Source organism: Oncorhynchus kisutch, linkage group LG2 (genome assembly GCF_002021735.2).
Source record: "Oncorhynchus kisutch isolate 150728-3 linkage group LG2, Okis_V2, whole genome shotgun sequence".
Classification (NCBI taxonomy): Eukaryota; Metazoa; Chordata; class Actinopteri; order Salmoniformes; family Salmonidae; genus Oncorhynchus; species Oncorhynchus kisutch.
In genome coordinates this window covers 57,823,816-57,837,915 of record NC_034175.2, presented here as the reverse complement: position 1 = coordinate 57,837,915, position 14,100 = coordinate 57,823,816, and the positions used below count along the sequence as shown (strand labels likewise).

General features: G+C 44.4%; 1 protein-coding gene and 1 long non-coding RNA gene across 2 annotated transcripts; one reads left to right on the top strand and one right to left on the bottom strand.

Annotated features, from left to right (window-relative positions):
* Window positions 1–4,947: 4,947 nt before the first annotated feature.
* Window positions 4,948–9,252, bottom strand: serp2 (stress-associated endoplasmic reticulum protein family member 2). Its single transcript, XM_020458763.2, has 3 exons — window positions 9,097–9,252; window positions 6,318–6,390; window positions 4,948–6,138 (listed from the first exon to the last, which is right to left on the bottom strand). The coding sequence occupies exons 1-3, from the start codon at window positions 9,178–9,180 to the stop codon at window positions 6,098–6,100; spliced, it is 198 nt and encodes a 65-aa protein (XP_020314352.1). The 5' UTR covers window positions 9,181–9,252; the 3' UTR covers window positions 4,948–6,097.
* Window positions 9,253–9,267: 15 nt separating this feature from the next.
* On the top strand, window positions 9,268–9,695 carry LOC116355087 (uncharacterized). The gene is made up of 2 exons (XR_004204321.1): window positions 9,268–9,384; window positions 9,531–9,695. It is a non-coding gene; the product is annotated as an uncharacterized LOC116355087 (long non-coding RNA).
* The last annotated feature ends 4,405 nt before the right edge of the window (window positions 9,696–14,100 follow it).

Here is a 14,100-nt window from a genome sequence, read left to right as displayed (position 1 = left end):
TGACACCAGGGTTAGGACTTGTAGGATTGGAGGCATGTTATAGCAGCACTGCTGGATGAGCTTTGACACGTATTGCCATGGCTAGGTTATGTTATGTCCTGTGTTTCAGGGAAAACATGTTTATATGGGATAGGAAATGCACACAGAGGGATCTGTGTAGGAAAGGGACAGGCAGTGTTCGTGTTCTCCATCTCCCCGAGACAGGGGCGGGGCAGCAGGGTAGCCTAGTGGTTAGTGTTGGACTAGTAACCGGAAGGTTGCAAGTTCAAACCCCCGAGCTGACAATGTCAAAGCTCATCCAGCAGTGCTGCTATAACATGCCTCCAATCCTACAAGTCCTAACCCTGGTGTCATACAGGTATGTTGGAGAAAGGACATGACATAACCCTGGTGTCATACAGGTATGTTGGAGAAAGGACATGACATAACCCTGGTGTCATACAGGTATGTTGGAGAAAGGACATGACGTAACCCTGGTGTCATACAGGTATGTTGGAGAAAGGACATGACGTAACGCTGGTGTCATACAGGTATGTTGGAGAAAGGACATGACATAACCCTGGTGTCATACAGGTATGTTGGAGAAAGGACATGACATAACCCTGGTGTCATACAGGTATGTTGGAGAAAGGACATGACGTGACCCTGGTGTCATACAGGTATGTTGGAGAAAGGACATGACATAACCCTGGTATCATACAGGTATGTTGGAGAAAGGACATGACATAACCCTGGTGTCATACAGGTATGTTGGAGAAAGGACATGACGTAACCCTGGTGTCATACAGGTATGTTGGAGAAAGGACATGACGTAACGCTGGTGTCATACAGGTATGTTGGAGAAAGGACATGACATAACCCTGGTGTCATACAGGTATGTTGGAGAAAGGACATGACGTAACCCTGGTGTCATACAGGTATGTTGGAGAAAGGACATGACGTAACCCTGGTGTCATACAGGTATGTTGGAGAAAGGACATGACGTAACGCTGGTGTCATACAGGTATGTTGGAGAAAGGACATGACGTAACCCTGGTGTCATACAGGTATGTTGGAGAAAGGACATGACATAACCCTGGTGTCATACAGGTATGTTGGAGAAAGGACATGACGTAACCCTGGTGTCATACAGGTATGTTGGAGAAAGGACATGACGTAACGCTGGTGTCATACAGGTATGTTGGAGAAAGGACATGACATAACCCTGGTGTCATACAGGTATGTTGGAGAAAGGACATGACGTAACCCTGGTGTCATACAGGTATGTTGGAGAAAGGACATGACGTAACCCTGGTGTCATACAGGTATGTTGGAGAAAGGACATGACGTAACGCTGGTGTCATACAGGTATGTTGGAGAAAGGACATGACGTAACCCTGGTGTCATACAGGTATGTTGGAGAAAGGACATGACGTAACCCTGGTATCATACAGGTATGTTGGAGAAAGGACATGACATAACCCTGGTGTCATACAGGTATGTTGGAGAAAGGACATGACGTGACCCTGGTGTCATACAGGTATGTTGGAGAAAGGACATGACATAACCCTGGTATCATACAGGTATGTTGGAGAAAGGACATGACGTAACCCTGGTGTCATACAGGTATGTTGGAGAAAGGACATGACGTAACCCTGGTGTCATACAGGTATGTTGGAGAAAGGACATGACGTAACGCTGGTGTCATACAGGTATGTTGGAGAAAGGACATGACGTAACCCTGGTGTCATACAGGTATGTTGGAGAAAGGACATGACATAACCCTGGTGTCATACAGGTATGTTGGAGAAAGGACATGACATAACCCTGGTGTCATACAGGTATGTTGGAGAAAGGACATGACGTAACGCTGGTGTCATACAGGTATGTTGGAGAAAGGACATGACGTAACCCTGGTGTCATACAGGTATGTTGGAGAAAGGACATGACATAACCCTGGTGTCATACAGGTATGTTGGAGAAAGGACATGACATAACCCTGGTGTCATACAGGTATGTTGGAGAAAGGACATGACATAACCCTGGTGTCATACAGGTATGTTGGAGAAAGGACATGACATAACCCTGGTGTCATACAGGTATGTTGGAGAAAGGACATGACGTAACCCTGGTGTCATACAGGTATGTTGGAGAAAGGACATGACGTAACGCTGGTGTCATACAGGTATGTTGGAGAAAGGACATGACATAACCCTGGTGTCATACAGGTATGTTGGAGAAAGGACATGACATAACCCTGGTGTCATACAGGTATGTTGGAGAAAGGACATGACATAACCCTGGTGTCATACAGGTATGTTGGAGAAAGGACATGACGTGACCCTGGTGTCATACAGGTATGTTGGAGAAAGGACATGACATAACCCTGGTATCATACAGGTATGTTGGAGAAAGGACATGACATAACCCTGGTGTCATACAGGTATGTTGGAGAAAGGACATGACGTAACCCTGGTGTCATACAGGTATGTTGGAGAAAGGACATGACGTAACGCTGGTGTCATACAGGTATGTTGGAGAAAGGACATGACATAACCCTGGTGTCATACAGGTATGTTGGAGAAAGGACATGACGTAACCCTGGTGTCATACAGGTATGTTGGAGAAAGGACATGACGTAACCCTGGTGTCATACAGGTATGTTGGAGAAAGGACATGACGTAACGCTGGTGTCATACAGGTATGTTGGAGAAAGGACATGACGTAACCCTGGTGTCATACAGGTATGTTGGAGAAAGGACATGACATAACCCTGGTATCATACAGGTATGTTGGAGAAAGGACATGACATAACCCTGGTGTCATACAGGTATGTTGGAGAAAGGACATGACGTGACCCTGGTGTCATACAGGTATGTTGGAGAAAGGACATGACATAACCCTGGTGTCATACAGGTATGTTGGAGAAAGGACATGACATAACCCTGGTGTCATACAGGTATGTTGGAGAAAGGACATGACGTGACCCTGGTGTCATACAGGTATGTTGGAGAAAGGACATGACATAACCCTGGTATCATACAGGTATGTTGGAGAAAGGACATGACATAACCCTGGTGTCATACAGGTATGTTGGAGAAAGGACATGACGTAACCCTGGTGTCATACAGGTATGTTGGAGAAAGGACATGACGTAACGCTGGTGTCATACAGGTATGTTGGAGAAAGGACATGACATAACCCTGGTGTCATACAGGTATGTTGGAGAAAGGACATGACGTAACCCTGGTGTCATACAGGTATGTTGGAGAAAGGACATGACGTAACCCTGGTGTCATACAGGTATGTTGGAGAAAGGACATGACGTAACGCTGGTGTCATACAGGTATGTTGGAGAAAGGACATGACGTAACCCTGGTGTCATACAGGTATGTTGGAGAAAGGACATGACGTAACCCTGGTATCATACAGGTATGTTGGAGAAAGGACATGACATAACCCTGGTGTCATACAGGTATGTTGGAGAAAGGACATGACGTGACCCTGGTGTCATACAGGTATGTTGGAGAAAGGACATGACATAACCCTGGTATCATACAGGTATGTTGGAGAAAGGACATGACGTAACCCTGGTGTCATACAGGTATGTTGGAGAAAGGACATGACGTAACCCTGGTGTCATACAGGTATGTTGGAGAAAGGACATGACGTAACGCTGGTGTCATACAGGTATGTTGGAGAAAGGACATGACGTAACCCTGGTGTCATACAGGTATGTTGGAGAAAGGACATGACATAACCCTGGTGTCATACAGGTATGTTGGAGAAAGGACATGACATAACCCTGGTGTCATACAGGTATGTTGGAGAAAGGACATGACGTAACGCTGGTGTCATACAGGTATGTTGGAGAAAGGACATGACGTAACCCTGGTGTCATACAGGTATGTTGGAGAAAGGACATGACATAACCCTGGTGTCATACAGGTATGTTGGAGAAAGGACATGACATAACCCTGGTGTCATACAGGTATGTTGGAGAAAGGACATGACATAACCCTGGTGTCATACAGGTATGTTGGAGAAAGGACATGACGTAACCCTGGTGTCCTACAGGTATGTTGGAGAAAGGACATGACGTAACGCTGGTGTCATACAGGTATGTTGGAGAAAGGACATGACATAACCCTGGTGTCATACAGGTATGTTGGAGAAAGGACATGACATAACCCTGGTGTCATACAGGTATGTTGGAGAAAGGACATGACATGACATAACCCTGGTGTCATACAGGTATGTTGGAGAAAGGACATGACATAACCCTGGTGTCATACAGGTATGTTGGAGAAAGGACATGACATAATCCTGGTGTCATACAGGTATGTTGGAGAAAGGACATGACATAACCCTGGTGTCATACAGGTATGTTGGAGAAAGGACATGACATAATCCTGGTGTCATACAGGTATGTTGGAGACAGGACATGACATAATCCTGGTGTCATACAGGTATGTTGGAGAAAGGACATGACATAACCCTGGTGTCATACAGGTATGTTGGAGAAAGGACATGACTTAACCCTGGTGTCATACAGGTATGTTGGAGAAAGGACATGACATAACCCTGGTGTCATACAGGTATGTTGGAGAAAGGACATGACATAATCCTGGTGTCATACAGGTATGTTGGAGAAAGGACATGACATAACCCTGGTGTCATACAGGTATGTTGGAGAAAGGACATGACATAACCCTGGTGTCATACAGGTATGTTGGAGACAGAATCCTGGTAAATAGTCGTGACGGTTTAGCACCTGGAATTTAAACATTAAGACACCTAACATTCCATGAAGCCGTGGTTCTTTAGTGCTAAGTTATATAACACTCACATATGCATGTACACACCAGGAAGCCCCAAATGAACCACACTATTAGCAAGCTGAATCTGCACAACATGCGCTGGGATAGAAGCAGCCAAAGTGGAACTGAAAGCAGACAAACAGACATATCCCAAATGAGTCACATTTATTTGAAAAAGGTTCTCTCACAACACAGATATACACTCACCGGCCCATTTATTAAGTACTTCCATCTAGTACTGGGTCGGAACCCCGTTCCATCTCATCCAAGATATGCTCTACTGGGTTGAGGTCTGGGGACTGTGCAGGATACTCAAGTAAACTGAACTTGCTGTCATGTTCCAGACAATGTTTTCCACTCCTCAATTGTTCAGTGTTGGTGATCGCATGTCCACTGGAGCCGTTTCTTAATGTTTTTAGCTGATAGGAGCGGAACCCAGTTTGGTCATCTGCTGCAATAGCCCATCCGTGACAAGGATCGAGGAGTTGTGTGTTCCGTGATGCCGTTCTGCACACCACTGTTATACTGTGCCATTATTTGTCTGTTTGTGGCCTGCCTGTTAGCTTGTACAATTCGTGCCATTCTCCTACAACCTCCCTCATCAACTAGCTGTTTTCACCAACACTGACGGAATGTTTCTTGTTTGTCGCACCATTCTCGGTAAACCCTAGACACTGTCATGCAAGAAAAGCACAGGAGGGCGGCCATTTGAAATACTTGATCCGGCGCGCCTGGCATCCACGATCATACCTCGCTTAAAGTCGCTTAGGTCAATTGTTTTGCTCATTCTAACGTTCAATTGAACAGTAACTGAATGTCTAGATTCCTGTCTGCCTGCTTTATATAGCAAGCCATGGTCACTGTCAATAGGAGCGATCCATTTTTGTGAACAAGGTGGTGTACCTAATAAACTGTCCGGTGAGTGTATATAGAAACACAGCAGTATTGCACAGCAGCCAGTCACATCATTGACTGCACACACATACACATTCACTCAGTCTCACACTCACACATATGAGCAGGTGTGAAACACTCTGTACGAGATTGAGCCAGCCATTGGTTGTGGTTTAGACTGTCAGTAGAAAAGCTCTCATCTCCACGGCCTGGAACTCTGTAAACATGTGATCGAGAAAATCGAGGGGGGATGGGGGTGGTCCACTCATCCCTCAGGCCTTCCCTGATGGACACAGAGCTGTCCGGACCTCCAGGCCTCCTGGAGGTGTTAGGGAGGTACGTAGTGTGGCGAGCAGCCTCAGGTCTGATGAGCGGGTGTGGGGAGAGTTTGTGGGACCTCTGGATCACATTCCCATCCTGATGCTCTGGATGATCTGAAAGATGGCTTAGAGAGAAAGTGGCTGTTGTTACACAAGACAACATCCAGTTAAGCAAAATAATTGAGCAGAAAACTGAAGTGAAACTAAAATTGGTTTAGTTCTGTGGTTAACCAATGTTCCCTAGGTGAGTAATATCAAGGCTAATGTGAAACAGAATGTTGAACACTGGATGTTTGCACCTTACCAGATCCACAGACGACGAAGACGAACAGAGCCAGGAGCCACGGCCCCACGGGGTACTTCTCTTCCTGAGGTCGCTGAGAGGGAGTGGGGAGAGAAAACAACAACAATGTTCAACCACTGAGACATACTGTACAGGTCAAATGTCATCTTAATGTCACTAATTATGTCATGTCTTAGGACCCCTTTGGAAACTACATGATCCTTCTGAATGAAACAGTTGTTATCGGTGTTCTTCCGTTCGTTAACTATTTTAGTTTTAGAGATTGTCATTTTAGGACCTGATAGGGCCTGAAACCCCAGTGAGCAAGTTTAGTGTAACAATGGCCAGGAAACCTCCACTGTAGAAGGAGGAAATCTTGAGAGGCATCCTCCTCTGGCTGGCCACATACACCGGACATAAGGTCGGATGTAAGGTCAGAGTTAGTATGACGGTCAAGGTCAGACAGTAGTAGTTCAAGGGTGGTCAAAACTGTGCAGAATATGCGACTACAGGACACACCGCTTGGTGGAGGAAGACTAAGCAGGTTGAACAAACATCCATTGGATGAAGTTTCATACAGTGTTATGACCTTTAGGCCGACATCAACAACATGCTGAATAGGACACGTTTCAAACCATGTTAGTCCAGGCTCAGTCTGACTGTTTTAAACCATGTTAGTCCAGGCTCAGTCTGACTGTTTTAAACCATGTTAGTCCAGGCTCAGTCTGACTGTTTTAAACCATGTCCTCATCACGGTGTGGCTGTTTTGTACCCAGTTACACCAGAATAGACTGGATCTAATAATAAACTGAGTTCTGCAGAGTTAGCATGTAGCCCCTCAGACTCAGCTATGAACACATCTAGTTCTTATGGAAAACAGGAGTGGAAACCAAACCACTGATGTAAAAACACATGATATACAATATGTCTCTGGAAACCCTCAGCCTGCCTGGCTGTCTAGACCAGCAGCATGAGAATCACCATCATAAACCATCACAACCACAAGATGTGGTCTGGTGTGGGTGATGTCATAACACAGTTGGATAGCACCCATGTGCTTTCTGATTGTGGTACGGTATTATTGTGGATGACACAATAGCTATCTAGAATGTACAGCGCAAACCCCAAGTATTCCTTTATTCCAATACAAACAATGAAAACAATCTCTATTCCACAGTGAGCTATTCCATTCAGTGTCACCTTGCACAATGCAGTCATGTTGAAGGCATGTAAAGATTTCTGGTATAGTTTCGTAATTCAAGGTTGTCTGAAGAAAAACCAACATCTTAAGGAACACCAAGAGAACAAGTCAGCCTGCCATGAAAAGGAATCTGTTAGACTTTGGATAAATTGGGAATACTATAACAAATACTATAACATTATATTCAGCAGTTATGATAATTTAATAAATTATGAACACCTCCCATTTCCCTAAGGCTATTACAGCACAATTATACAAGTGTTTAATGTACACTACTTAAACTAATACAGGCCAGTGTAACCAATCCCCATGAGGAAGTGTTTAACGTACACTATTTAAACTAATACAGGCCAGTGTAACCAATCCCCATGAGGAAGTGTTTAACGTACACTATTTAAACTAATACAGGCCAGTGTAACCAATCCCCATGAGGAAGTGTTTAATGTACACTATTTAAACTAATACAGGCCAGTGTAACCAATCCCCATGAGGAAGTGTTTAATGTACACTATTTAAACTAATACAGGCCAGTGTAACCAATCCCCATGAGGAAGTGTTTAATGTACACTATTTAAACTAATACAGGCCAGTGTAACCAATCCCCATGAGGAAGTGTTTAATGTACACTATTTAAACTAATACAGGCCAGTGTAACCAATCCCCATGAGGAAGTGTTTAATGTACACTATTTAAACTAATACAGGCCAGTGTAACCAATCCCCATGAGGAAGTGAATCCTACATTCCAGAGTTACATAATTATCACTACCTGTCCTATAATATCTGTGTATGTGTTTTTCTTTAACTATCCTTGTGGGTACCAGAAGTCCTCACAAGAATAGTAAAACAAGGACAATTCAGACAAGTGGGGACATTTTGCCTGTCCCCACAAGGAAAAATGCTATTTTAGGCTTAGGGGTTAAGGTTAGGGGTTACGGTTAGGTTTAGGGCTAAGGTTAGATTTAGGGTTAGATTTAGGGTTAGGGAAAACCGGATTTGGGTTGGGAATTCTATAGTCCCTACAAGCATAGCAATACAAATCTGTGCGTGTATTTGTGACCCGGTCAGGATACAGATGGACCATATTCATCAACAACCTCAAGTCTTCTATATGGACTGTTCAACCAGATGATGACACCATCCTTATCGACAATCTCGATCTTTATCTACGTGGCATTGATCTCTCATTAATTATTGATTGGGAGAATACCGGGCTGTAAACCCTGTGGCAAACCGCCGATTCAAGATAATCGACCATTTTATAACATACGGCCATCAGTATTGATAAACCACCCAACCAACGGCCCATGAAGTACAATGAATGGAGAAGGGCTTGAAAACTCATGAATTGCGGCTTGTATGTGTCGTGTGATTGATCAGAATGGTTTGAAATGAATCAGGCTACAACATGCGTTTTTTTTTTTAACAATAACATCAGATAGGCCTACACAATCAATAATTTATCATTATGAAATGGATGGGTCACATTATTGAAATCATGCTATTCTCAGTGATGATTAACTGAATCGGTGTCATTATGCTTGCATCTCCTTTCGTCTGATGATGAACACACACAGCATGAAGAAAAGCGTCGCCTCACCAGGGTCTTTGCAACGTTGCCTCTCTGCGTGATGTTTTTGCTGTGCTTTTCGTTTGCCATACGGATCCTTTGTTTTGCTACCATTTTCTGAGAATGTTATATTGATGTAAAATTGTTATATGCCGGCGTAATTTCGATGCACGGATGATGAAGCCGCGAGACCCCCACTGCTCTCTGCACCTGCTGACGTGCGCGCGGACGGAAGTGCTCTTCCATGAAGCGTGGCGCACGCGATCCGGTACACAGCTTTTTTTCTGCCTCACCTCTCAATCCAACCCTCCATTAGCAGTGAGTCAAACTATTTATTCTTCAACATGGAATGCATGAATAGTTCTCTCATTTGCCGTAGTAACATACTTTTTAACAGTAGCATAACCCTCAGTTGTCCCCAGTACTCAATCAGGAGGCTAAAGTTCTTCTACCTTTCTCAACAGAAGCTGTTGCCAGGGTCTTGTCTGTGTGCTGCACATGCCTGGAATGTCTGGAGAAACAGCATCATGTGTTAATCTGACAAATACCTTGCATTCAGGACATTGAGTGTGGTGGCCTAGAAAATGATGCAAACGTAGGTTAGAAACATTTGAGTGACCTGTTTTTTACATTTATTTTAAAGACAAAAGTATAAATTAGAATTACAACAGCTTACACCACTCATAACTATCAGCTTCTGTGGTTTCTAATACTCACAAAATGATATATCTTCAAATGTGATTAGCTTAAGTAGAGAACGAGAGGAGAGAAATAATAAGAATAAGATGAGAGAGGAGAGGAGAAGACAACAGCAGTGCTCACTTGGACCCATGGTGCTGATAAGAGTGGTTGCCTAGCAACTGCATCTAGGGGTGGGCCAACCAGGGTTTCACAGCAGCACTGTGCCTTGGCAGGGAGGACTTCAGACATAGCTGGCCCACCCCTAGATGCAGTTGATAGGCAACCGCTCTTATCAGCACCATGGGTCCAACAGCTCAACCCATGGATGGATTTCATTATCTTTACTTTATTTACATACAATTAATAAACGTCTAATAACATTGTCTTTATCTATTAAAAGTCTGTTACTATTATGTAAAATTTCCAGTCATTTCAACCAATAAAGTGTGTGTTCTGTGTGCACAGTGTGTAATGTTGACTTCATGCTCTGTTTTACTAATTGGGTTGTTCTGGTGTTGCACAGCACTGAACATTGTGAGCCCAAACACATGGGCTCCTCCTGCCCACAGTATCTTTATTCTAGGTCCATATTCAGCCAAACTGCAGGGCAATGCAACAACCTCCAATACGAAAAACTCAGCTTTGACACACACAGATGCGTGTGTGTTTATTGTGACCATTCAGTGAGTGTGTGTGGTCTGCCTTGCTCCTGTATGTGTTTACCAGCTTTACACCATGTGGAGGGAATTCTCAGCCCAGCCCAAGGACACACGAGAGGAGGGAAAAAGGAGAGGACAGGGGAAGATGAAAGAAGGGAAGAGGAGAGGAGAGCAGGGGACAGGGGAAGAGGAGAGAAGAGCAGGGGACAGGGGAAGAGGAGAGGAGAGCAGGGGACAGGGGAAGAGGAGGGGACAGGGAAAGAGGAGAGGAGGGGAGGGGACAGGGGAAAGGAGGTATGAGCAGAGAGAGAGGGTAGTAGAGGAGGGGGACAGGGAAAGAGGAGGGGACAGGGGAAGAGGAGAGGAGGGCACAGGGGAAAGGAGGTATGAGCAGAGAGGGGTAGTAGAGGAGGGGGACAGGGAAAGAGGAGGGGACAGGGGAAGAGGAGAGGAGGGCACAGGGGAAAGGAGGTATGAGCAGAGAGAGAGGGTAGTAGAGGAGGGAGCAAGGGAAGTTAAAGGAGAAAAGGCAGCAAGGGGAGATGAGAGTAGGTGAACAGAGAAAGAGATTGGAGATTGGGGTCCTTCATGCCTGGTTCTATGGGGATCCACTATATTGCTTGTCCCACCCGACCCGCAACCCCTCAAGCAGCACTGAGGACCAATGACTCCTCTCGTGTACAGAGGCTGAAAGTGACCCGACACACACACACACACACACACACACACACACACACACACACACACACACACAGTTTCCCAGGGCTCTAATCAATGGGAATGAGGATGGATCTCACAGTAACATACTGGGTTGTTATAGTGCTAGTAGGACACTCTCACATAGTTTAACAGACTCGTACAATAGAACATTCCCGAGACAGTCAATGCCTGGGGAAATCATCTCAATGGCAGTCTGAACATTGTCGAAGATGATGAAACTCAACTCTGGTTATGTGGTGTCATCTTTCTCCCTGTAGTTCCCTGTAGCCTTTGTTATCTCTTATCCACGGCTGGGTCAGATGTTTGATTTACCCTCTGAATGCTTTAACCCCATTCTAACCCATCTAACACTATGGAATGTGGCCAACTCTCTGATGGTTCTTTGTCATAGAAAACAAAATACCTGCAGGACAGAAAGTCTATTCTGTTATAGTTGACAATTATTATTATTGGACCATGCTGGTCATTTATGAACATTTGAACATCTTGGCCATGTTCCGGCACAGCCAGAAGAGGACTGGCCACCCCACATAGCCTGGTTCCTCTCTAGGTTTCTTCCTAGGTTTTGGCCTTTCTAGGGAGTTTTTCCTAGCCACCGTGCTTCTACACCTGCATTGCTTGCTGTTTGGGGTTTTAGGCTGGGTTTCTGTACAGCACTTTGAGATATCAGCTGATGTACGAAGGGCTATATAAATAGATTTGATTTGATTTGATTATGAAGAAGTGGACACACACAGACCCATAGATCCCAGCTGCACACACCTGCACACACACACACGTGCATGCATACACTGTTGTTAGGAATGATTACATGCAGTGCTAATAACCTATTATACAATACAGTCCAGGCACCAGTGCAACCCCATCCTGACAGAAATTCCCTTTCCACTGCAAGACAACTTTACACTCTGCACTAAACCATTTATTTCTAGAGAGAAACAGAGAAAATATCTGACCTAGTTTCAAACCTGTTCATATCCAACTTACATCTAAACAGGCTGTCTTTCTCTCTCTCTCTACCTCTCTTGCTCTGTGTATTTCAGAATTTTCAAATACACAGCCCAAAACAAGTACTTTTATTTCAGTATTTGAGTGATTATTTGTAAAAAACAAATTGTCTTGGAGTGTCTTCAAATACATATTTCAAAAACTATTTTCCAACACCGGAGTTAAATGCATAGGAGTGTATTTGAATATTTTCAAATACTTTTTAAGTGTATTTCCAAATACATTAAACTATTAAACTACTTGTCTTTTCAAATAAAATATATCTGAATACTTATTTTGAATGTACTATATGTGAAATAATTGGGATATTTGAAATAGTATTTAAACCCAGGTCTGACACACACACACACACACACACACACACACACACACACACACACACACACACACACACACACACACACACACACACACACACACACACACACATCTTAGATACAACTAGATGATGCTCTCGGAGTCCTATCTAGCACTGCAATCAGGAAGGAGGGAAGGCTTTCTCAGCGTTTGCCTGCTGTACTGTTTGAGCTAATCTTATTCATCATGTCTCTGTGTGCTGCTCTCCCCAGGCCCTGTATGGTAGGCTCCGGTTGTGCTACTCTGCTCTGGTGCTGAATAAGAGATGGCACATACAGCTCCAGCTTTTACATGCTGTCGTTCTATTCTGTCTCTGAGTGTTTTGGTGTCCTGGGTTCAACCTGCCGCACTACCACACTGGCTCTGCATCCCACTACGCCACTAACCTCGCCAGATCAGGATGGTACAAAGCTACTATGCTACAGCAATACATACATACATTGATTGGTGTATATGTATATGATCATTTCTATAATTTACTTGTATTCACTTTCTGAATTGACAGCTGAATTAACCCCATGAAAGCCTTGAAGAGAGCCAGAAGGAGAAGGGGAACAAAGGCAAAGAGAGAGGGAGGCGGCGGGAGAAATGGGAAAGGAACCATGTACGTGTGCTGAATTAACCCCATGAAAGCCTTGAAGAGAGCCAGAAGGAGAAGGGGAACAAAGGCAAAGAGAGAGGGAGGCGGCGGGAGAAATGGGAAAGGAACCATGTACGTGTGGTGCAGTGGTGGAAAAAGTATCCAATCGTCATACTTGAGTAAAAGTAAAGATACCTTACAGTTTTTTTCAATTGCTAACATGCATTAGTCAAAACTGAAGTCACATTGTGAAAACTCTTCACACAGTCAGCGAAACAGAAGTGTATGTGGATCAAACTGTGAATCATTTTTCATTGCTTTCACACAAAATGCATTCAATGACCACATTCCCCCTGAAATCCATGAACTCTTTTCTCATTCACACTCCCCCACCTGCAAAACTATATATTGCAGCACATGTTTTCAAATGCAAACACAAAACTGTTAAAAACACATTCAAAACAGAATGATTGCAAATGTCGTGCATTTCTGCAGTAACCAGATTGAAACATATAGAAAATCTCAGCAGAATATTTAATTATTCCAAACACAGCTGATTGCAATTTCAGCTGAACGCCTACCCAAGTGTCCTGTTTTTAGTCTCGTTACCAAACAGACAAAAGATGGCTTCGGAATTATTTAGTTTGGAAACATGGATCAAGGAAGATGGGTTGGTGGGGAAAGAAGAGTGTCAGGGAGAGGGAGACAGGTTGGTGGGGAAAGAAGAGTGGCAGGGAGAGGGAGACAGGTTGGTGGGGAAAGAAGAGTGTCAGGGAGAGGGAGACAGGTTGGTGGGGATAGAAGAGTGGCAGGGAGAGGGAGACAGGTTGGTGGGGATAGAAGAGTGCCAGGGAGAGGGAGACAGGTTGGTGGGGAAAGAAGAGTGGCAGGGAGAGGGAGACCGGTTGGTGGGGAAAGAAGAGTGCCAGGGAGAGGGAGACAGGTTGGTGGGGAAAGAAGAGTGGCAGGTAGAGGGAGACAGGTTGGTGGGGAAAGAAGAGTGGCAGGGAGAGGGAGACGGGTTGGTGG